This window comes from Oryx dammah, unplaced genomic scaffold (assembly GCF_014754425.2).
Source record: "Oryx dammah isolate SB20612 unplaced genomic scaffold, SCBI_Odam_1.1 HiC_scaffold_21, whole genome shotgun sequence".
NCBI classification, from domain to species: domain Eukaryota; kingdom Metazoa; phylum Chordata; class Mammalia; order Artiodactyla; family Bovidae; genus Oryx; species Oryx dammah.
Window position 1 is genome coordinate 21,043,372 of NW_024070205.1, and position 25,329 is coordinate 21,068,700.

Below are 25,329 nucleotides of genomic sequence, written 5' to 3' on the forward strand. Positions count from 1 at the left end.
GAGAATGTAAGAGTTTTCTGGTGTAGAGTTGGCTTTTATAAACGTGGGTCCAGGGAGAGGTGAATATTCCCAGCATGGTGTAGAACAATCTACTTGATAATTTTATTAAAATGAAGAAACAGGAATTCCCTGGCTGTCCAGGGTTCGATCCCTGGTTGGGGAACTAAGATCCCACAAGCTGCATGATGCATCCCCCCACCCCACCAAAAAGAAAACTTAAAAAAAAAGAAAAAAGAAGGAAAATACAGAAGAGAGAGCAAAGAAAGCAACTGCCTGAGGGTGGCCAGGTTATGGGAGGAGAGCAGCAGTTACTCCACTCATGAGACTCTTTACTTTTGGCCACTAGCTGGTTTCTTTCTTCTCCTTTTAAAGTCCTAAATCACCATGTAGCCTCTATGGTGTCCAGTGGGCACTCCCTGACCGCTAAGAATGTGAAGCTTTCAAATGGCAATGAGATAATGTGCCTTGATCCAGGTAATACTTTATTTTTTCAGGGCAACTCTTTGGAATCCTCAAAGCAGATTTTCTCATCCCGGTTCTGATGGACCCAGAGGACATGAAAGACCAATTTTTGAGTGAGGTGAGACTTCTGTCCTCTAATTCTGATCAGTCAGATGACTTGACAATGCAAAGCCATCCCATCAAAGCCAATACATGGAGAAATAGTCTTGGAAAATGAGCTTGTCTGTTGCCATTGCCATCCTTCTGGCTCTGGTTCATCATGAAGGCTGGTTCACGTGCTTGGATCTTTTCTTACTCTAATATTTTTCCTGAGCTCTTGGAAAAAAAAAATCTATACAGCATAGTCAGAAGGACCCAAATTTGGATGATGGCTTTGCACTTGCTAGTGGTGTGACCTTGAGCACCTAAACTCCCTCTGAACCTCTGTTTCCTCATGAATTAGGAACAACTGTACCTAACTCATATGGTTGGTATGTGATTAAATGAAATATTCCATAAAAAAGTGCTTTGCAAATAGTCTGGCACATAGGCAGTGCTCAATAAACATTAAATATTATTATCAAATTATTGTTCTGGATATACATTTGTTCTAGGCTTTTGTTTTTCCTCTCCTATTTTTTAAAAGTATCGTGAGACAGGAAATTGTGATGAGGAAGAACTGTTCCTGTTGTGACAGAAGCCCCAAAGTGATTTTCAGATATGACCTAATGGCACATTTTTCAGTGATATCAGATAATAATCATAAGATGTCAGAGCTAAAGTTCTTCGTAGGCTATCTAGCCAAAATCACAATTTTACAGACAAGGAAACAGACTGACATCCATCTGTTAGCTTACTGCAATTTACTCACATGCCAAAGAAACAGCACCCAGGCAATTCATTCAAAAATCTCAAAAATGGAAGTTTCTAGGAAGAGCGGTTATCTGTGTGCACACATGTACAAGGGCACACATGTGTCTGCCTGGCAGTGGGGAGGAGACTGGAGAGCTTTTGGTGCATTTTGCTATTGAAGGCAAGTGTTAGTCGCTTACTCGTGTCCGAGTCTTTGTGACTCCATGGATTACAGCCCAGTAGGCTCCTCTGTCCATGGACTTTTCCAAGCAAGAATACTGGAGTGGATAGCCATTCCCTTCTCCAGGGGATCTTCCTGACATAAGGATCGGACCTGCACCTCCTGCGCTGTAGGCAGAATCGTCACTGTCTCAGCCACCAGGGAAGCCCTCACTGAAGGAAGAACAGGCGCAAATGATGCAATGTGGCCTCTGATAAACATTTTTTAGTAAAAGTTCAAGTAATAAGACTGCAGTGCTGAGTGTTAAATCTACAAAAGTCAAGGTACCCTCCCCCTTTTCTGGGTTAGGGGACTGGCGGTTCCCAACCTGAAACCATCTACGTTTTATTTTAAATTAAAACCAATAATGGTAAAATTGGGGTCAAGATGGGAAATTCCAGCTTTTGGTCACTTTTGTTGGACTATGGCTATCCTATACTAACAGAGAGAATTTCTATCACATATTTAAAGGATGGAATTGGCAGGGACAAGGTAGAGTATATAGTATCACTTTTACCAGCATTTAACATCCCAAACAGGAGGGAAAAAAAACACCTACAGCCAACTTACCCAGTTCCATGGATGGTGACAGAAGGAACATTATAACAGTCACACACACAGTACTCAGAGCAAGATATGGACCAGCAGTCATTAACCTGGCTGAATTTAGAATCCCTTGGGTAATCCCTGGTCCAAGTGCTTAGAGTTTCCATCTAATTGTTCAGTGGAGGGCCTAAAGGTGCATTTCCACGTTCACTTTTTCAAGATCTTAAGTGATTCTGATGAACAGTCAGGATTGAGAATTCTTGATAAAGTCATTTGTTTTAGGCTCCTTTATCATTAAACTTTGTGTGTGTGTGTGTGAGGGGGGGAGTGGTGGCCTAACAAACTTGATTTATATACTTTCCTATTGTTGAAGGCACTAACAACAAAAGGCAGGTAGCTGGAAGGAAGCTAAGAAAAGTAAAGGGTATGGCTGGACATAAAGGGTAGATGGGTGGACAGTTAAGAGCTAAGACTGGAAGGTCACAAGAAAGCATCAATGATAGTTTTTCCCTTTTTGATCTTTCAGATCCAAGATGTCTTAAACCTTACATTAGGTCATAAGCAATTCAGATTGAAATGGGTCAGCTTCGAAGTGAACAAAAAGTAACACGTCTACTGTGATCTGGAATCTCCTTGCACAATTTTCTCTGGATTTTGAGTGAATTTTAGTCTTTTAATTCCTAGTAGAATAGAAGTAACTAGATATGCAAGGAGGCTAACTGGCGGAATTTCAGAACTAAACTTAGCATGTAAGAAAACTGCTTATGGGACCTGCATCTTGGGGTTTTAAAGAATGAAATAGGTAAGCAGAGATGAAGGTAATGTGGAAATAATAACCTTGAGAATAATAAGCAAATAAGAACAACAACAGCAAAAAGTCCCAACTAAACACAACAACCCTGAAACAAACCCTGTTAATCTGTTGAGGAATTAAGAGAGGCCAGTACTAGTCTGGAGGGCTCAGTAGGGTTATCCTTCCATTTTCTATTCAGTTACAAGCTGGTAAACAGATTTCAAATTTTCCAGAATGAGGAGCTTTTTAGGGTGTTGTTACAATACGATGCATGTTATCTTTGCCCTTCAGCTAAATATTTTTTCCCTATAAGTTGGGAAGTTCTAAGACACGCTTTCTTCATGTTAAAATATACCTTCAGCATAATATTCCTACATACATTTTGTTACTGGTTCTTCTCCAAGTGTCCTAATCACCCAGATGACATGCTAGAAATCAAATAGTAATATGTCAAATACAGTAGCAACCTTAGTCTGAAATGTTTAAAGTTAAAGTTTATTTGTATTCTTCATAGGAATATCAATAAAAGACCTCAAACGTATCTATATCTGTACATGTACAAGAACCGTCAAAAATTATTCACAGAACAAAAATAAATCTTCTTTTAGAACAAACCCAGGTAATGAAATGCTGATATGGATCTCACTTATGGAACAATCTAAGTGCTACCAGCACAAAAATATGGCTTTAAAAATAAAATAAAATCTTGGGTTTTGCTTCTCTAACGTGTATTTCTCTTTCTTGAAATAAAAAATAAATTATTTAGAGCTATCATTGTAAAATAGTAATGTGTTTTAACACACTCTTATTAAGGCCCTGGAGATGAAGAACAAAGTCAAATTTAGAAGGTAAGTTCCTTACAGGTGTGATTCAGGTTAATATGCTGCTGTCTGCTTGAGTTAATGTAATGAGGAAATGTCTAAGCACCAGTCAAAATTTAACCTTTACTATTTCAATTTTCTGCAGGATAGTGGTCGTTGAATCAACTTGTATGTAACCTTTTGGTGAACTGGGAATTGAAATTTTCCCTTGGGAGTGTAGAAATGACATAAAAATGATATTTATTCTTAAATTTTTGTACATCCCACACAGATGATTGAGGCCTCCTAAAACACAGTTTCTGTGAAAATCTTTTTACAATATATAAATCTGGTTTTAAGGTTCAAACTAAAACATTTCCTGGGAAAAAACAAAGGCAATGAACACTGAGAACTGAGGAGAAAATTAAAATGCATGCTGAAATATGGACACAAACCACCACTTGGCTTTCCTTGGGTGGCTCATGGCCAAGCCTTACTCAAACACCTGAGGATAAACAGATTAGGAACCAAAGCTACTTCTTTCTGGACTCTACTCTCAGATCAGTGACATTCAACTTTATTTCTATGACTTCCCAAGGTATCAATAATGTTATCTTGGGTTCTTGAGACAATGTCAAACCAAGTCAATTTCAAGTCACTTTAACATATATACATATAACACATATGGTACATTTTAAAGAGGAAAGAACCACTGTCATACAATCTGACAGATGAGGGCATAAAATCTAAAAATCTCAAGACGTTTGGGAATCACTGCTTGATGAGACGGATTAACATTCAGAAAAAGGAAGCCCTAAGAATCATGTTTTGCGTGGGTGCCCACGTCGTGTTTCTATAGAAACTGCCTTTCTACGTATCTCGTATATTTTGAGATTGGGCAAAGGATAATAAATCCTCCTGTTTCCTTGAACCTGTTGGGCTTTGAAGAAGACTGCTGTGCATTAGCCCCTTTTGGATCATGTATCTTTTCGGGTTCTTTCACTCTTCATAAGATATTTATTCTACCTCATGCAAATTTCATCACTTTTATGCTTCCTAAACTCAAGAGCATTCATAACTGGGTCATGACAAGAGAATGCTTCTAGAACTAACAACAATCACTCAAACACAAAGAGAGAGTCTACTTAAAAATTTAACACCCCAACATATCTTGCTTTTAAAAAAGGAAACAAAATAGGCCCTTTCAATGGACATATTGATTAAAAAACCAAAGTATCCCAAATCCTTGGCCCTCAGGTAGGGGGTGGGAAGGCAACTATTTACTGCTGAAGTGAACGGGAGATTTCACTATTAGATCTGAAAAAGGGAAGGGGAAATGAAGAAAGCCCATAATGTGTAGAAGATGGCCTCCAGAGAAGCAGCTGAAAGTACTGGGAAGCTGTGGGCTCCAGAGCCACTGAGTCTGGCCCAGTGACAAGTCTAGTCTGGTGTCAGCTCTAGTCAGGGTCACATGGGCCTTCGGTCATCCCAAGGAGGATTCCTTCCCCAAGTTCAGTCCCACAACCAGTCTTCTCAGGAACTCCAAAATGGAGATAACCAGAACTGAACCTAGAGGGAAGGCAGAACAAATTGTAACCAAACTCATTTGATGGCAATGGTCCTGCTCTGGGGCTTCCAAAAAAGAGCTGGTCTCAACTCAGTGCACCTCTGAGGCCAGACAGAGAACTGAGGGTTGGCAGAGCCACAGATCTGTAAACAGACTAGGATCTAGAAAGCTTTACCTCGAAAGTCAAGTTAATTCTCAAGGGCACACAGCAGTCCTAGATAGTTAATCCTGCTTTTTCGTTCACTGTCCAGGACCATCACAGGGCATGGTAGAAGTGGGCCAGAGAAAGCTAATTCTGACCAACTCGATGACAAGTGCAAACAGCCAAGTTACAGCAGCACGATGACCTCATTTTACCCCACTTCTCTCACAACAGACTGCCCTGGAGCCCAGCAGAACCTTGGTAACAGTGCCTGGAACATAGTAAGTGCTCAAGTGTTTGTCTTAGTTACCTAGTTACAATCTCCCTTCCATCAGGGCTTGTATTGCAGACACTCGGAATGCGATGACCTGAAGGAAATGTTATTACTTCTTGCTGCTTCAGCCCAGAAAGCGTATTGCTCTGGTGAAAATAAAAGGGAAGTATTTGCTCTTTCCCTAAATCCTGCCAATGTGGTCCTTATTAATGGCCTAGGCTGGTTGTCAGCTAGACAAGCATTCTGCCAGCACTTCATCTGATTTCCAAACTCCAGCCTTGGTCCACGCTGCACCCCATCACGCGGTGACGTGTTGGGTGTTAGAAGGCGTACAAGATGTGCTATCTTAATCCACCCGCTTCTCTTCAAACAGGCACCTCCTCTGAGTAAAACAGAGGTGTGGACTTATTTGGGCTGAAGAAAAGCCAATTGAGCAGTACCTCCATAAAAATTATTGGCTGTTGCTGACTTTTTCCATACTTAAAACATCTTTTGGAATAAGTTCCGTATAAGACTGCAGCATTCTCTAAACAAATACTCAGAAAAAATATTCAGACAGGAATAAGCTCAAAGGATAATCCAAAATTTAACATCTGGCAACTACACTGAACTTCTAGCTTACCTCTGATTTTATTAATTGTGTATACTCTTTCCTCTTCATTCAAGATAACCTGGTAATAACAGAGGCCTGCGTATACAAACATTTTGGGCACCTAATCTTCCAAGTGAGGCAGCCATCCCAGAAGCTCACATAATGCCAATAAGATATACTGCATCCACCAAAAACATATTTGGTTTTGTGTGTCTTCCCCAACCCTCCAAAACAGTTTATCAGACCTCTGTCATCCATAACCACTACCCGAGAACTTCCAAACCTCAGTGCAAGACATCACCAATGATATATACTTAAGGCCACTGAAACTGACCATTCTTTTACCAGGTTTTCTGAAGGCTTTTATATAGAATGGCTAGAGCTGAAAATAGTCACAAACAAGAACAGACCTGTGTTTACATACCCTCTCCCCCAACACAGAGCACTACTTCCGAATTGGTAGTTGTTTTTTTTTTTCCTATTCAAATAAGTGATTTTGGCCACAGTGTGTCCTCAACTTGGAGGGAAAGGGGATAAGAATTTATAAAATCATGACCAGGGGTCAAGAAAATACACAAGTGCTAAAACATGTGGGATGATGTCTGCAGATCAGATAAGCACACCAGGCAGCTCCTGTTTTAGATCTTCGACAGGCAGAAATGGGAATGTTACGGAGGGGACATATTTCAAAAGACTGTGGGTCGGGGGCCATCTGAGGTTGTTGAGATACAAGGTCAAACACAAAGATCTACCGGAGCGCAGTGTTTAAGAGGTCAGAATGCAAGTCTGTGGTACAGTGGAAAGAGAAGCTTGGTGAGTCTGTTGGGGCATCACCCAGAAGGGGACCTGATAAATGTTCTCTTGTCCCCTTTGTAGTTCTAAGTACTCCGTTATGTGGAAACACTCACTCCATGCATATGGCTTCCTTGGGTGTTTTTTTTTTTTCTTCCCTCCTCTCCCTTAAAAAAAAAAATTTCCCTAAAGTTTATCATTTAAAATAAACATCATTAACTTACTTGAGAAATGTGGTTGCTTTCTCAATATAAGCAATTGCTTAGATCTTGCTTAATGAGATTCTAACTCCTTGCAACATTAAATCCGACAGCATAGAAGGCAGGAACTTTTCCTATTTGTGTAGTTATATGTACATATGTGTGAATATATGTGTATATATACTTGTCTATATACTATCTGTCTAACTTGTAACATTTCATACTTCTGATAATCAAGGTTGCATTTAAGATGATGTTTCACACCTCTGGGAAAAAAAAAGGGAAGTAAATGAAGTTCCATAACTGTTTCTGTCCTACAATAAAGCCATGGATGACAACTAGTGAAACTGGGTTATTATTGCCAAATCTACAAAGAGCATGGGAATAACAGCTGGAATATGCTGTCCTCCCACTTTCAGTATTTTATTTTTCATTAAGAGTAATCATGACTTTTAAGAGAGCAATGCTTCTGATTTAGATTTCTTGTCCAAATTTAAAAGAGGAAGCAATTTAAAAGTGAAAGACTGAGATAAAATTACCCTGCCCCGAGACCTGCTAGCACACTGGATAAAATCTTTATCCCAAACCAAAGTTGTAACTTACAAATAGAAGAAAAATTTTTAATAGGAACTATTCAGAGCTTCCTGCTATGGTATGATATGGTTAGCCCTTTTCTGTACGGAAGAAAGGGTGTTTCTTTCGGATGGCTTATGGACAGTAGATTTGAATAACCTCTCCAGGGGAGAGTAACCCTGTTGGTGATGACTGCTCCCACCAAAGGGGAGGAAAGGGCAAGTGGGTATGTGAAGATGAAGATGGTTTCTAGAGACACAGATATTTATAGTTTTGTAAACTCTAAAGAGGAAAAAGAACACCTTTTATTACAACTGGGGTTAAAAAAAAAAAAAGGCCCCTACCTAAAGTGGAAAAATTTCCATCTGCTTACAGACAGAAGGAAATGAACATCAACAGGAGTTCAACAGAAACCCCTCCTAGAGTCCGGTTTCGATGCAACAGCTCTTATCTGTGTCCTCTGGAACAGTGTGTCCCAAGTCAGATCAGCTGTCCATGTGGAACCAGTCCCGCTTGATCAGTGGGATGAACTGTTTCATTTGGATCTTGGTAATTTGCATGTTTTCCTACAGGACAAGGGAACCAGAGTGGGGCTTTTAACCTGGCAGATGAATCCCTGAAAAATTCATTCTGACCATGTCCTGTTGCGGTCCGTGTGCTCTACCAGACAGATGCCTGGTCTCTACCTACTGAGCGGCTGGGCTCATCTCTCATTCACGTACATAGTTCCTACATTTCCTCCTCTAACAACTGCAGTGCTTTCAACAAGAGGACAACAATAATAAAAATAGCAATAGTTAAAAAGGTAATCTACATTATTAACTTCCTTTGGGTATATTACAGTGGTATTTTCTGTACATGGCCCAGAACTAAGTTCCCTATGTACATAGAGACATGGGGTGGGGCTGGGGGAAGCATCGACCTTGGAAGTCTCAGCCTTATGCCCTGAAAGACAAGGTTCCTTTCTTCGGTCCAGACTTGCTCGCCACCCTGCTGTTCTGAAGCAGAGGCATTCTGTAAACCTGGTGGGGCTGGGGAGGGGGCTGGGGACAGGAGAGTGGGGACATTTCCTTCTGTCTCCTCCCACAGTCTGTCTATTTGTGAGGCCCGTCCGTCAGCAGCTGCTGTTCTTGAATTCACCATTCTCCGTGATGGAAAGCTTGGTGGGGTTGGTGGGGGAGATGCCATTTCGGACCTGCATGCTGTACCGTTCCTTCACCTGGGTCAGCGCGCTCATCAGTCTGGTGTTGGCCGAATCCAGCGACACGATCCGTTTTTCCTACAACACACCAAACGGGGCTTTATCCTGGCTCCATGTGGGCCACTGCGCCGTAATGCTCTACCAGATGACTGCTCTAATTAATGCTTTCTATCAAACAGCAGTGCGCATGATGCTTCCCAGACAAATGGAACGTCTCTGCCTCTTTCTGTACCCGAGTCAGGCCAGCTTCCCCTGGGCCCAGTGGGGTTGTGTTTCTTTCCCTTCAGTATTGCAGGGTTTGTTACTCATCACCCCTTGGGGCCCTAAGACATCACAAAAAAATGACACCATGTATTATTCAGACTATGTGACAGAGGTGTCAAGCTGCTTTGCTGAACCAAGTGCTTTGGGTCAAAACTTAAACACAGGAATTAGGTGGCAAAGAAAGAAGCACCAGAGGTTTCATTTCACAGAGGAGAAGTGCATGTGATCTATGGGTTCTCAGCCCCCAAAGGGGGCACACCGGTCACATGTGGAGAGATTTCACGTGGTGCTCAAAACTGAAACAGTACATGGTGGCAGTTTATAGTCACCGACAAAGTGAGGATGCGACAGCGAGAGGGGGAGGAGCAGCCAAAAGCTAGACCAAGGGGTTATTTGAATGTGGGAAGGGAGATGTGGCCGGAGGGGGATGCCGAAAACATAACACATGGAAACAAACAGAGAACACAAGCTCCTAGACTCATTCCAGCTCAGAGGTACTCCAGGAAAGCTACCCAATAAGGAAGACCGCTTTCATTTTACTTTTGAATCTCAGAAAGAAAAAAAAAAAAAAAAAAGCCTTAGAACCAATATCTTGGAACCAAAGACTGTTGAATATATGCATTAAAAAAAGAGAAAAAAATGAAGGAACAAAATGGCAATTAGAGAAAAGCAGACTCATCTAAATTAAAAAAAATACACGAAAATCATCCCATCAAAATATTATTAGTTTTGCAAAGACTAGGAGAGAAATCCTAATCTTAGCTTCAGCACCTAGGTAAATCATTCTAGAACCTTTCCTACACGAAGTTGCCATTTTTCAGAAAACAACTAATTAAAAAAAACAAACAAACAAACACGTGAGGAACAACCCCCCAGAGCCCAAAACAGGTTTCCTACCCAGGGATTGTTTTCATTTAGTCAGGGAAAAGCATGGTAAGGAAGAGTCAAGGTCAGGGTTAGAAAGGACACACAAATGTCCATGTGATGGATGCTATTCCTTGCTGTTACGGGAGTAGCTCCACATGGCTGTGAGCAGCACTGCTCTTTAGGGAAACATGCTGCCCGAGATGCAGAAGGAAGACCACTGCCCTGGGGGAACATTTAGGGAGCAAGCATATATTGGGCTGGCCAAAAAATTCATTTGGCAACAGTGTACAAAAACCCGAATGAACTTTATGGCCAACCCAATATAACAGTAGCATCAGGTAAGGCTTCTCTTTAATCTTCTGCTTTTGGGGGTGGGGTGGGAATCTATATGGAGCAGGGCTGGTGGTCACAGTTTCAAAAGTATGAAAAAAAACTAGCTCACACTTGTTAATATCATAAAATTTTTTTTCCTTTCCCTGATAGAGAACTCAGGGGGTAAGATATATATAAATATCGGCATTATTAATTAACCACAAATCTAGCATAAGATTTATACTCTGGGAAGGTAACTTGTTTTAAGGATAAGCAAAACTTGAAAGAAATAAAGAACTACAAGGCTTTAAAAAAACATAATAATTAAAGAAAAAATTACCTCCAATGGAGTTTACTGAGGTAACAAGTTTAGATCTTTTAAAAGTCAGGAAGTAAGGGTTGGCCAGTGACTACCAGGGAAAAGGGGGTGGGAATCAGATATGATGTTCCCCCCTACTATGGTTAGAAATGATCTCTGAGCAGAAAGACTGGTAATATCTCAAAATTATTAAAAAAGAAGATATTTCAGTATTAGGATAAATTATAATGTCCCAGTTCTAAGGAATAAAAGATTCTCTAGGGTTGACCCAAAGAAATTAGGCATTTATGAAAAATTATTTGACTCATAAAGGGTCAAAAAGAAGGCTGAGAATGGCTGTATATATTTATTTCCTGCAAAAGTAACAACTAAAGTCAAGCAACCCTTTTATTCAACAGTTGAAAACTTCCAAGTGGACAAACTCCCTTTTGTAACTTCCCCCCCAAGTGCCAACCTTTCAAAATAAAACAAACAAACAAAAAATCAAACAGGGACTTTTGAAAGTCAAGTTCAGTTGGCAAAAGATGCCTTGACATTTTCATTCTGCCTGGCGTGAACGGCAGAGCAATCTAGTTCCGGCCTGACAGGAAGGGCTTTGAGTGTGGGGAGTGCAGGAGCTGGAATGTGTAGGAGGCCAGTGCACCGGGCCAGGGCTGGGAACTGCTCAGCTAGAGAACGGACGGACGGGGTTACTTGCCTGTTTGCATAATCTCATCTCCATTTATGACCTGTAATTTAACACAGTGGAGATATCACTTGCAACAGTAACTAGGCAGCTGTTCGCTTCTCCTAGGACACCCTTTTCTGTTCTCCATTTGAGTCACCTGGAGAGATCCCTGGAGCAGGAGGGAGGTTGGGGTGGAAGGCGGCATAGCCCCTGGTCTGATGTTTAAGAAATGACCCCTTAGTACCATCACCAGGATCTCATCTCCTAGGACAGGGTCACTAGGGGAATACTCATCATCTCCCAGTCCAGTTAGAAACTGGCTGACCCCAGGGGGGCCGTGGAGCATGAACTGACTCTAGGAGATGAAGAGGCCGAATTCAGGGACAGGCCTGATCTGGAGGGGCACACGGCTGCTGAGAGAGATGGAAACCCATTCACTGGGTTGTTTTGGGAAGTGTTGGGCCCGATGCTACTATAAGGAAAGCAATTCACTTCAGAAATATTTTTTAACTGCCAGTGGCACCAAGGCAGATATCAGGGGCATGGAAGTGTGCATTACCTCGCTGGGAAGCTTTCACCCCAAACATGTCCTTATTCTAGCAAATGGTGCCAGAAGGGTTGCTCTGCTCCATCAAACACTTAAGATGTTAAGTTACTTATTCTTTCAGAGGAAGAGGCATTTGTTACAAAGGACACCAAAGGATTTTCACAGTCTTTTGCTAGAAAAAGATTTTTAATGTGTCAGTGAGACAGCAGCTGGAATTGGGAATCCCCTTCCTTTTAAAGAGATTATAATTCTTGAAAAAGCTAGCTTTAGTGTTTATCATCTGTGCTGGGCATCATGAGATGGTTTTCAAAATGTGGTCTAATGGCTTCTTCCAGTGTGCTTTAGGGATCCAAAGTGAGCCTCCTCTTAAAATTTACTATACAGTAATGCCTGTGTTTGAATGTGTAATTTATGATATTTACCTAACCTGGACGTGATTTGATCCATTAGCTGAGAGAAGTCCTTGCTGTTAAGTGGTCAGGAGGAGCAGCTGGAAAGGGATCTACGGAAGACGCCTCTGGTTCCACCAAAATAGTCCATAGAATCAAACCATTTGAAAACCATTGCCTTGAGGTATGGACCCAAACTATTGTCTAGTTTAGCCAGACTGCAAGTCTGACTTCGACCAGTGCTTTGAGGATAACAGTTCTCCCATTCTGGAATGGTGACACCCTCCTGTTAACTGAGAGAAGGCCCTTACTTTCCAGAGCTTTTGAGCCCTAAGGAATCTGTTTCCCTCCTTTGCCATCACCTGCCATGCCTATGACTCCTGCTTCATGTCCAGCCATCTTACCCTAGAAGTCAGAATCGGGGGCAGGGTGGGATAGAAATCTTCAGAAGCTAATGATGAGGCTGCCTCAACAGGCAACTAGGAAATCGGACTGTGTAAACACAGCCATGAGTGGGACACCCCTAAGCTCCCTTTGCTAAGGCTGCCATGGTTTTAGACCAGCAGAAATTATTAAAACAATATGTATTATTATCTCATTAGAACTAAAATCTATTTGGGTGTAGTTATTCATAGAACTCGCTCTCATGTTGAAAATCCCAAAGTGAACACTTAGCAACACTAGTTTTCCTGACTAAACTGTCTTTACCCAGGCTGTTTCTCTTAAGCCTCTTGGATAAATGCCTGTCGAGATAGCCTTGTCTCTGCAACCCTTCCTTCTCTGTCATCCACCCTGGGGACACCTTTAAAGAAAGGATCTTTAAAGGAGGTCTAAATATCTGGAAACTAGAGTTCAAGAGTCCAAATCTTTCTGGGAACTGTGCTGACAAGAGAGTGTTGGAACTCGCACTTGACTCCTGGGTCTTGCGTGTATCAGGGAGTATGAGGCCCAGGACGCACACTTTCCACGGTGGTGCTTTCAGCCTCACTCCCTATTCCTTTGAAAAATGTCCCCCATCCCACATTAGCTCTGTCAGGAAACCAGAGTGGGAACGGAATGTGTGTTTAAAAATACTGGGTGGGTCTACCATAGGCTGACCACTGACTGAGAAGGAGAGAAGAAAGTAGGACATATAAAGGCCTTGCTCCCAGTTTTATTTCAGACCTTACGGAAACAATATGATGCTTAAGAAACACAAGCCTGGCTGGGTGGTCTTTAGGGAGGGGATATATTCAGTGGCCAAACCAGCCACATCCAAAAGGCACTTGCCTCTCTTTACTTGTTTCACTCTAAGAAATACAACCGTGTTTTGCACTGAAGAGATGAAAAGGCATTAGAAACACTTCCTGGGTTTTGCTCTGAGAACCTGTGAGGAGCCCCTGGCCATCATCGTGTCGTTAGCGTCACAGGTAGAAGCTACAGGGAGCGGACACCCAGGTTCTGATCTCATCAACTGTAAGAGGCTCTCCAAGCACAGCACCAACGGAGAAGCGTGGGCAAGTGAACCCCAGGCACGGATGCCTGTCACGGAACCAAAAAAATAACAAGGCGGGGTACCTTCTGCAGCCCTGTCTTTCCCCTGAAGCTCAACTACCATTTGGGGCCAGAGGCTGATGGCACAGTGGACGTGACTGACGAGACCGTGAACGTCACAGCCAAGCAATGGTCAGTGGAGGTCACAAGCCAGACACATGCAGTGGACTTTTCACAGGTGCCCCCTTGAGAGAATGCCCTCCTTTCCAGAAGGAAAGAAGTAAACCCCGTCATGCACCAGGTTGAGATTTGTTGAGCACCTGTACTAAAGCAGGCTAAAACTTTGCTGGATTAATGGATTCGTCACCAGTAAGGGAAGGAAAAGGTCGTAGAGGTCGCAAAGAAACATTAAAAAAAAATCTTCGAAAGGTAAGGCCAAGAATTTTCCAATGAGCTGTTTTCTGTTATGTGCCTTGGTGTTTGCAAGGGATGGGAAGTCGGGAGCTAACAGTTACGATAAACCAGTCGCTTCCACTAGACTGAGAACCTGCTTACCTGTGCATCGATTATTTTTTGCTTTGCATCAATAACTGCCTGCATCTCAGCATGATCCTTCTTCAGTTCCTCTTCCACAGCCATTAGTCTAGAATGGGGCGGGAAGGAGAGACCAACATCTTCAAGGAGTGAGCAGGCTAACACACAGAACCAGACACCCACACTCAGGACAGCTCAGTGTTGCTACTCCTTCCCAGTGCAAGACCTGCACTAGGCTCTGTCTTCTCACCTGCCTTGGGAGAAAACATTCAGAGCTGATTCCTCTCCTGGGACTGGATCCCACACGTTTCCATCTCCTCTGCAGGAGCCCTCTCACCATCATTATCTCCCTCTCTTCTATCAGATCCTTTCCTCAGCACAACTTATTTCATTTTAAAACAGCAAATCCACTGACACAAATCAAACCCTTTTTTAATCTCATTACTTTGCGACAGCTGACCTTTCCTTCCCCTGAATAGCTAAATGTCCTCCGAGTGTCCTCTACACATAGTAGGTCTTCTTTTTTCTCATGCATTTCATATCTTAACCCCCTGATGTTTAACGCCATGGAAGGGCTCTCAGTAAGACTGCTAAATCCTTCTGTGCTGCTAAAACAACAGACTTCTTTTGACCTGCCTACGGCACTTAACAACCTTGAAGCACAGTGGTTTTGAGCATCAACCTAGGGCTTGACTACCTGGCTTCAAACCCCAGTTGTACCACTAAGTGACCTTGGGCAAGTGACTTAATGAATTTGTTGCCTGTTTCTTTATTTGTAAGAGGAGAATAATAATAATGCTGACATCAGAGGTTGGCATTAAACAAATGATCAGTAACAGATTAAACAAATGTTCTTTGTGAAGGTGCCTGGCCCACAGTCAGTGCTATGTGGTGTTCGGTAAAACTGGCCCCTCCCTTGGTCCTCGGACGCCCTTGGCCCTCTGCCTTGATTCTCTTGCCCTAAAGACGTCCAGTGTCTTCAACCTCTCTGGACTTGTACAAATCTAAATTAGTCTTGGACGTTGGATACTGACACTTTTAAAATTCAGTTTTGTTCTAAGACCTCTTAAGTGAGTCACTAAGTTTTAACTGTTTCTGATTGTTACAACTAAAGGAAATTTGGCTACCTCTATCCTCAGAGGAAGTGCACTAAGGACTCACATGTGGAAAAGTGTAAGATATACAGCCAGCCTTCACGCTTGTACAGAGTATCACCGAGGACATGCAATGCTTGCTTTAGGATCCTCTGGCCATCATCCCACCTCTTTGTGCCCCGAGCCAGCCCATGTCCGCTGCCAGGCGGCCCCTGACCTGCTGATGATGCTCTTCATCTGGCTGTCCTTCTCCTCCTGCTGCCTGCGCAGCCGCTCCTCGCTGTCCTCCAGCCGGGCCTTGTACTCCAGCAGCAGCTTCTGCATCTGCTGCTCCTGCACTAGCAACCGGCGCTCATACTCCTCGAGTCGCCGGCTGGACACTCGCAGGCGCTCCTTCAGTTTGGTGATTTCCTGTTCGTACTAGAGCAGAGGACAAAGAAAAGTGAAAGTGTTGCTCAGTTGCATCTGACTCTTTGAGACCCCATGGACTGCAGCCTGCCAGGCTCCTTTCTGTCCATGGGATTTTCCAGGCAAGAATACTAGAGTGAGTTGCCATTTCCTTCTCCAGGGCATTTTCCCGACCCCAAGGATAGAACCCAGGTCTCTCTCCAGCATTGCAGGCAGATTCTTTACCATCTGAGCCACCAGGGAGAGCAGAGGAGAAGAGGTGCCAAAGGCAAGGAGAGAAAAACTGGAGTTACCCTGGTTTTAGATGTCAGTGATTGATTTTTTTTTTAATCAAATTCTAAGCAGTGTAGCTGGATGCTGCGTGAGCAGCCATTCCATGGGCTGCTGATACTCTTCAAAATGATCCCCAGGCATACATGGTAATGGAGCTCTGCCTGCCTCCTAAAATGACGTCTTACCTCTGCATTCCAAATCTATATATTTATATATCATTCTCCACATTAAACTAGAGGTTGCTGCAAGCCACATCCAATCTGTGATGGTATCCAACGGGAACAGGAAAAAAAAAAAAAAAAGGAAGGCCAGGCAGGCACTTAGAAGCTTAAAATAAGCCAAAAGCCAGCTGTCTACAAGAGAAAGGTTTCTGTAGCATCTCCTGTGTCGTAGGATCTCTGACATGGCTTGACTCATCAGATTGCCATTCTTTCACCCTTAGAATCAGCCCTTTAAAGAGCAAGCAGCACTTCTGTAGTGACAAGCTACTAAATCAATAGATACTTTTATAGCACAATATATTATTGCTGCTTTCTCCCTGTCCATGGAAGTGTAAAACACTCAGGTCACAGGCTCTAAACAAAAGGCCTACATGTTCTTTAATACTGCCTCTTGGCCCATTTTTATGATGTTGTTCATCTGCCCAATTTGCTACTGCTTGTTGGAACACATATATATGCCTGTTTTCTCACCAAAGTTTTATATAACAAACTCTCACTAAACCTTCATAGAATTCAATTGATTACCTGGTTCTTTCTTGTACTGAAGCTGCTGTGGTTGGGGTCTGAATAACTGGATGTCAAATTTCTGGATGAGGTAAGGAGCATTAAGCTTTCTTGTATATGGTCTACTTAAATTCGTTAGTCATTAATGATATACCTATATGTTGCTTTGTAAAATGCAATGTATTTTCACGTCATATCTCATTTAATCAACAATTGGACAATTAGCTTCTGCTTATCCAATGTCATGGTCCTAAACTATGCTTATTAATCCAGAAGGTCAAAGATGACAGTTCTTACACAGTTTGAAGAGGCAGACTGCATCGATATGTACAGCTTTTAGGATTATGCTGATAAACAAACAGAAGCTAGTTGTCTGGTTAATTAAATGAAATAATGCTGTACATGACATCAAGGTTCTTGTGTCATAATCCTTTTTCTTCATGTCAACTTTTCTTAACAAAATGAAACAAAACTGAAGCAACAGTTAATGTCTTTTTTTTCAGTTTTTTTCTTTTGATGTGATGTCTTTTAAAATCATCTATAGCATTACAAATTCTTTATCCAGAAAAGGTGAAAAGGAAACAAAAGTAAGGCAAAATCATTACAAAGATATAGAAAGGAAGTCTAGTCCAAGGGTAATTTTGGATGTGTTTAGTTATACAGAAACACTAAATATTCACTTAAAATGACTAGAAATGAATAACAGAGTTTTCTTGAAATTCAGGCAACCCATATTAAAATAAAATATATATTAGAATGCATTCTCCCCTTGCACTAGAACTTGATGTCAACTTGATGAACCTCTCTGCATATTTTCACATGCAGCCACTACTGAAATAATATACATGAATATGCATGGAAGGGTTAACATGAGAGGTGAAGCTGAATGTGGGGAGATCACTTTCTTGGCTAGATGACCCTGTGAGTGGTCTATCACTGTGGGGACAGTAAGTCAATAAACGCAGACTACATCCTACCTTCTCAGCATGCTTGGCTTCGTCCTGATTTTGCTCAGTTTCTTCCACGTCCTCTTCATACTGCCCATTGTTCAGAACCCAGGCTGCTGTCCTCTCGACTGGGGACATTGTGGCGGAGTCCACAGGTGACTGAACCTGCATCAGAAATACCCATTAGCATTTCCCCAAAGAGCTCATCTGCAGTTATGTTCCACAAAGACAGCTATTCTTGGAAAGCATAACTGTGATCCGTCTTCTGATAAATGCTCTCAGTTCTAAATAATATTTTATTACTGCCAGGGCTGGGGATGAGAGAAGAGGATATCCATTGGTATAAGAATAAATATTCAGAAATATTGTAAACAGAAATCACTTCTAAGAATCTGCCTCCCTATACCAGCCCCCCACCCCCAAAGAGGAAAAGCCAAGACCTTAAAGCTGTTAATTAGTTCAGTGGTTTCATTAGGTCATTACCTAATGAAATTACAGTGTTCACAGAGGAGAGAGAGAAAATGCAACTTGATGGTTGATTGCTCGGGTGAGGAAACACCTGTTTAACCAGGAATGCTCAGGAACCAAGGAACTATTTAATGCTAAACAACTCACAAGGTAGCTAACTGATTTATATATCAGAATGCCAAGTTCTTAATTTTCACATCTGCCATTTAGGGGAAAAAACACTTTTTGATACTGGTGTTTTGATATTGGTCATTTTTATAGAGCACTGACTTCTTGATGGGTTAAGATCCATAAGTCCATATTTTACCAGGAAGTTTCTTGATGAATATAGCATCACAACAATGGATATCAGCCTAGTCCAAGAGATATTTCTATCCAGTTAGGATAGCTAGATAAATTGCCCTTTTGTAAGGGCAACAGAAAAGGATGCAGAATGAAAAGAATTCTGGCCTTGAGTAGCAACTCTACCACTTACCATGTCCCTTAATCTCTCAAATACTTTTTTCCAAATCTATTGAGTAGGGTTACCACCACTATCACTACCTATCCTGAGCATCTCCCTGGGAGTTCCGAGGACTGAATAATACAATGTATGTAAAAATTCTTTGGAAACTACAGAGTACTATAGAACTTAGATGTTATTACTATATTTATCTTAGAAACCTGGCACTGGATATGACAATTTGTATTAGGCTACTACTGGGTTTCCCTGGTGGCTCAGAGGTAAACGATTCTCCAGCACTGCAGGAGACGTGGATGGCTCGATCTCTGGGTGGGGAAGATCCTCTAGAGTAGGAAATGGCAACCCACTCCATATTCTGGCCTGGGAAATCCCATGGGCAGAGGAGCCTGGCATGCCACAGTCCACGGGGCTGCAAAGCATCAGACATGACTTAGTGACTAAATGATAACAACTGAACATTAGTGCTTCCTCCCTAAACAATGTTGGAAATAGACAGCAAATTCTTTTTCTCTAGCTTTCCTTAGAAACAGATAGAAAAAAGCATTTTCTGTGAGCTAGCCTTTTTATAATTAAAATAAATTTCTACTTTGAGGAGCAATACTCTATAAATAGTTGGAAGGGAATTTTCTCTCTCATGCAGAGCTATAAGCCTTAAGAATCTTTATCTTGTTCTGGAATAAAGCCTGGTTAAACTCTAAATATATAGATATTTTAAAATAAGGGGTATTTTGATCACTTTGGAGTTTAGAAAGACTAGATGAAAAAAAAAGTAGATGCAAAGGCAAAAAGGTTATTTGGGCAGACTTAAAAATATTCATACAAAAGTAGGAGGAGGGACTTCCCTGGAGATCCAGTGGTTAAGAATCCACCTGCCAGTGCAGGGCACGCAGGTTCAGTCTCTGGTTGGGGAAGATCCCACACGCCGTGGGGCGACTAAGCCCGTGAGCCAGCAACTACTGAGCTCAAGCGCTCCGGAGCCTGCGCTCCACAACAAGAGAAGCCACATCAATGAGACGCCTGAGCTCTGCAGCTAGAGAAAGCCTGTGCGCAGCAATGAAGACCCAGTGCAGTCAGAAATAGATATAAATACAATTTTTAAAAATATGAAGGTATTTCTTAAAGATTTGAAGAAGAACCTGGTTTGGTTGATTTATACAGATCATGGACACACATCTATAAAAACGGCTTCACGCTTGAGGTACACATGAGCAACTGGGAATGAACTTCTAGAAATTCCTTCTTTAAAGCCATTTTCTCCACTGTCTCAAGAAAAACATAAACGTGCCTTAAACTTCAGTACCCGCAGTTCTCAAAGTCTGCCTTCATCGCCACTGTGGCAGGGATGCTTCTTATACTCCATTCATTTGTGTGTCATTCTCATGATTTTTGTCATGACCACATTATCACTGACATATTATTTATTATAATCAATAATAAAACTACCATTTCCAGTTCACTAAGCAGTATTATCAGTAAAATCATGAGTTTGATGTTTTATATATATTTATAAATAATTCATATCAATAGTCAAATATTTTTCTAATATACATTAAAATAATTCCATGATTAATTAAGTACCTTGTATACTTAAATAACTTTGCGTATCACACTTTGGGAACACTGATCTACAGAATTCATTTATATTAAAATAGGTGATAACTATCTACTTCAAAAGTTATTATGAGAACAAAATGAGAGAGCATATAAAAGCAGTTTGTAAACCACAAGTTACTTCACACACACACACACACACACACCCTGGGTTCTCCCTCTACTGGATTTTGAAAGTAGAGCACAATACTTTGCTTTAGTATTGGCAGAGAAAAATAGTTTAACAAGGGGTTTAGGTTTTACTTGACATATGTACACCTGAAAGGCAAAATATTATGGCTCTGAGTCTTTAAAAATTAATAGAAAGTCAATACTTAGAGGAGACAAATGTCTTTTTAATTTCATAATCTATCACTTTACCACATAGGGTACAGCAAAGCTGCTTTTCTGTGAAACCAGGATTTTCTATTCAATTGCTGCTTGAGATAAAGTAGTTGCTAAAATGAGTAACTTTACTGTTTGTAATTTATAACTTCAAGGAAGCTAATTCAATAGCTTTCTGCTTTATAGTTAACAATATGTTGCTTGAAAGAACTTTCCTTCCCTGTGATTTGTTACAAGTAACTGATTAATGAGTGCCAATAAATGCACTACAAACTAATAATATCCCTAAGAACATACTAAGGAGAGATCTTAGCTCCTAGAAGCATACTGAAAACAACAGCTCCTTAGGTAATCTGGGGACTAACTGTAAAGGGAGAAGTTGTAAAAGCAAGAGTTAGTTCATTTCACTGGTGGTGGTGGTGGCTACCGTATCATCAAAGGGACTATGTCCAGTGAATTATAAGAGGGTACAATGGGAACTGGGCATTTCATCCTATTCCTAATTAACTGGTTGAATCTGTTTTTCAACCAATTCCTAATATATATTCCTAGCACTTTGCATGGCCTACAGTGCATGCATGCTAAGTTGCTTCAGTCGTGTCCAACTCTTTTTGACTCTATGAACTGTAGCCCACCAGGCTCCTCTGTCCATGGTATTCTCTAGGCAAGAAAACTGGAGTGGGTATACTTCTCCAGGGGGGATCTTCCCAGGGATCAAACCCACATGTCTTATGTCTCCTGCATTGGCAGGTGGATTCTTTACTAGCACCACCTGGGATGCCCCATGGCATATGGTAGGTGGTCAATAAGTTTCGAAGAAACAAATCAGACTAATATAACTACGCTTTGTATTTATGATAAAACCTAGAAAGGGCTGACTAAATCTCTGCAAGGAGATCAAACCAGTCAATCCTAAAGGAGATCAATCCTGAACATTCATTGGAAGGACTGATGCTGAAGCTGAAGCTGAAATACTTTGGCCACCTGATGCGAAGAACTGACTCACTGGAAAAGACCTCAATGCTGGGAAAGATTGAAGGCAGGAGAGAAGGGAACAACAGAGGATGAGTTCGTTGGATGGCAACACAGACTTAATGGACATGAATTTGAACAAGCTCCAGGAGTTGGTGATGGATATGGAAGACTGGTGTGCTGCAGTCCATGGGGTTGCAGAGTTGTACACAACTAAGTGACTGAACTGACTGAACTGATTATAAAAACAGAAAAATAATACTGAACAAATAAGAAATAGTGATCTATACTAGAAGACAATGGAGGTGATTTTTATTTAAAAATTATTTTTATTATAATATATTCTTCATAGGAAAGAACTAAATACTGTCTTTTATATTTATTTTACTGGTCTTACGAATGCTGGTCTTATTTCTTAATTAGACTCTCAACCCTTGAAGCATAGCCCCATATGTCACAGCATTTTTTTTTTTTTGAATGGTAGTGACTATGTCACTGTGCAATGAATGCTCAATAAAATATCATCCATTTACTATTACTTTGGATTTTCTTTAGAATTCATACCAAAGTACAATTTATCACTAGGGAGAAAGATACCCTATGTTTTTCCTCCAATCCTTTGGAAGTACATCAAAGGGTTTTTCCTCAGAGATTGTTCCATCTCCTTTATAAGATAACAAAATTTATTTCCTCTAGTTTATAGTCAAACAAATTGAGAAGAGAGATTGATAAGTTGCTTAGCTATAGCCTTCAGAAGAACATTTTCTCCACTGACGTTCAACAGTGATCATGAAAGATGGAAAAGATAAAATGAAAATGAGCAGGAATTCCTAACAGGAATATCATCCTTCTGAGACAGAGCTTATATACGGTGTCTCTGGAAAAAATAATTTTGTTTTAGGGCAAAGAGGGCCTGAGAAAGCAGTTTCCATTGATCTTAGTTAGCCTGGCTATGCTTGAGGCTGACTGAGAATAGGCCAGTTCCCTGTTTAGTTACCAGACATAAATAAGACGTGTTACTTTCAACTTCTTCCTAATCTGAAATAATCAGGTTCCCCAAAATGAAGGCCATTTCTTCTATCAACACCAAAGAAAGGGCTGACTAAATCAGTAAACTTTGAGAATCCTAGAAGAGGTTGGTTAGGGGAGGGTTCAACAAATCCCAAAGTGAAAACTGTGGCATCATTCTAATAGACTTGCCAAAAACCTAGTTAAAAAGCATCTTCAAATTTGAATTTCTCAGGTTAGGTAACATACTGTATCTGTACAACTCATATATTGTAAATAAAGTCTGTTATGCACACAGAGTACATGACAGATCAAAAAAGATGAAGAGGAAAATTATTAAAAAGCCAAAGTGAAGTGAAGTCGCTCAGTTGTGTCTCTTTGCGACCCGTGGACTGTAGCCCACCAGGCTCCTCCATCCATGGGATTCTCCAGGCCAGAATCCTGGAGTGGGTTGCCATTTCCTTCTCCAGGAAAAAAAAAAAAAAAAAAAAGCCCAAAAGGGTCCAAAAATTAAAAGATGGCTTCCTAAAATATTCCTTCTCTGTAGATTGTTCAACTTCCTACTCAGTGGATGGAGAAGGACTGAAGCTAGTTACGCTGTCAACAATGGCCGCTCCTTCATGCCAAGATACAAATGGAATTTGCATGGGACAAAGCCTCAAATAAGTATAAATGCCTGTAGAACAATCCCCACAAAGAAATCCTCCAGTACTGGGGGAGAGAAGAATTCTCCAGCATAATAATTTGCAAGTAAAATATGTAAAGAGATTTATGTAAAAAATGTGCTGATTAGATAGAACATCAGAGGCTTCATAGGAATGAGATGAGAAAAGCAAGCAGGAAAAAAAAAAAAAAAGAACCAAACAACAACAACAACAACATAAGCTTGAAAGAATAAACCGTCTGCAGAGAAAACATCAGTGTTAGGAAAAAAAACAGAAATCTGAGCAATCAAAATACAGCGATTTCCAGTTTAACTGATAGGACAGTGGCATTACCAGCAAAGGCACAGCCAGAGGTGAGTATTTAAAGTTGTGCTGGGGCATCTTGCTACGGCTATGCCCCACTTCACGACAATGTAACAGAGACGTTCCCAAGCTCATTAATGGCCATGGCTAGAAAGCATTTTAATTGGTGTCTGAAGACCATTTGCATTTGCTACCTTCCATCCATCTGGACAGTTTTCTATTCCCACACAGAATCATGTAGTGCTTCCATGATCGATGTTAAATTTCCATATAGCAGGGATATTATAAATGACAGTTTCAAGTGGTCACACAAAAGGCTATTTAATTTACAGTATCTATAAATAGTCAGTCTGAATCATGGATCCTAGGAACTGAGGACAATATGATAAAGCAGGGAAGGGTAAGCATTCTTCTTTTCTGTCTAGGGTTTGAACTAAGCCCAACTTTGCAAAGTAGGCAGAGGACCCTCTGCCCTGTCTTGCCCCTCTCTGCCAATCTGATATTCTTCTCTACTCCTGCTCTCATCCTCAGGGCCCTCATATTGCACTTAATGCCCCATGTAGACACTTGCCTCTACACAGTATTCCATCTCTAAAATTACTTTTCTCTTCTCCTCTCAATAAACACTTCAGTTCTCTGAAAGGGCCTGATCTCAACTAGAAGCTAGCGTAAAACCAAGTGTGGAAATTTATTCACAATAAGATGTGAAAGACTGATAGCTTCCTAACACAAATTAAATGTATATATAATATAGATACACACACATAAGATATATAGAAAAGCATTTTCATTCAAAGAAAGGGAAAAATTATATAATATAATCTTTATGTAAATTTTCTTTTTTCCTTTTCTTTAAATGAAAATGTGAATTCAATCAAATGAATTGATGAAATTTTGGGAAATATAACAAAAAAATATGAAAAAATTAAGACTGAAAAAAAAGTATTTCTCAGAAAAGAACTGACCAATTAGGAGGTTTTGCCCAGGAACTTGGCTACCAGAATCTACCTAAGTTTTTCATCCCTTCTTCTACTTCTGTATCCAAGGAGTCTGTAAACATTCTACTTTTTTTAAAAAAACAATAATTATCAAAGTAGTGGCGAGGGCTCTGATTACAGCAGAGAGGAGGCAGAAAGAGCCAAATCAGTAAATGCCTATCTATAAAAATGCAAATATATTAAAGAGATACATTGGTGTCTCATTGTAGTCTCCTCTGACCAGTGATTCTGCTGACTAAAGGATTTATTATAGAACTTGTTTAATCACTTGTTTAATGATTAGTTTTCAAAAAGAATTCAATGAAGCTTTTTAGGAGAAGGTTCTTTTTTAGATGAAAGATACATATATACACACTCTTAGTTCATTTTGAGAGCAAAATATGTCTAGGTGCCTCAAAATGTAATATGTAAGGAAGAAATGATTAAATTCTTAAGAAACCTTTCTTATTTGTGAAGAAAAAAGTTTGATAATATTAAGTTTAGGTGTGATACTAGCTGGGCTTGTCCATGTAAACAGAGAAAGAATAGATTTGCATAACCATTTAGTGAATACTTGTCAACCACCTGTGTTTCTTTCTATCTTATGACCTCTCTCCTTTACCTTGCCTCTACAGGTGTCCAGTTTATTTTTCTAGTCATTTTCAGGAAAAGGCACATGGGACTTGCTATTTCCAGAGGGAACTGGGGTGTGGAGTAGAGAGTAGG

At 40.8% G+C, this 25,329-nt stretch overlaps 1 protein-coding gene across 8 annotated transcripts in view; it reads right to left on the reverse strand.

The window, feature by feature from the left end:
* Window positions 1-228: 228 nt before the first annotated feature.
* RASAL2 (RAS protein activator like 2) overlaps window positions 229-25,329 on the reverse strand; it is a 394,323-nt gene continuing 369,222 nt past the window's right edge. For 4 of the 8 annotated variants that reach the window (XM_040263908.1, XM_040263906.1, XM_040263903.1 and 1 more), the window contains 5 exons: window positions 17,843-17,977; window positions 15,677-15,879; window positions 14,387-14,474; window positions 11,453-11,483; window positions 229-9,071 (listed from right to left, as the gene is read on the reverse strand). In XM_040263908.1, the coding sequence (XP_040119842.1) occupies window positions 8,929-9,071; window positions 11,453-11,483; window positions 14,387-14,474; window positions 15,677-15,879; window positions 17,843-17,977 (600 nt within the window). In that variant the 3' untranslated portion in view covers window positions 229-8,928. The remainder of the gene's footprint in view (window positions 9,072-11,452; window positions 11,484-14,386; window positions 14,475-15,676; window positions 15,880-17,842; window positions 17,978-25,329) is intronic. The other 4 variants (XM_040263910.1, XM_040263909.1, XM_040263907.1 and 1 more) reach the window with 1 other exon arrangement.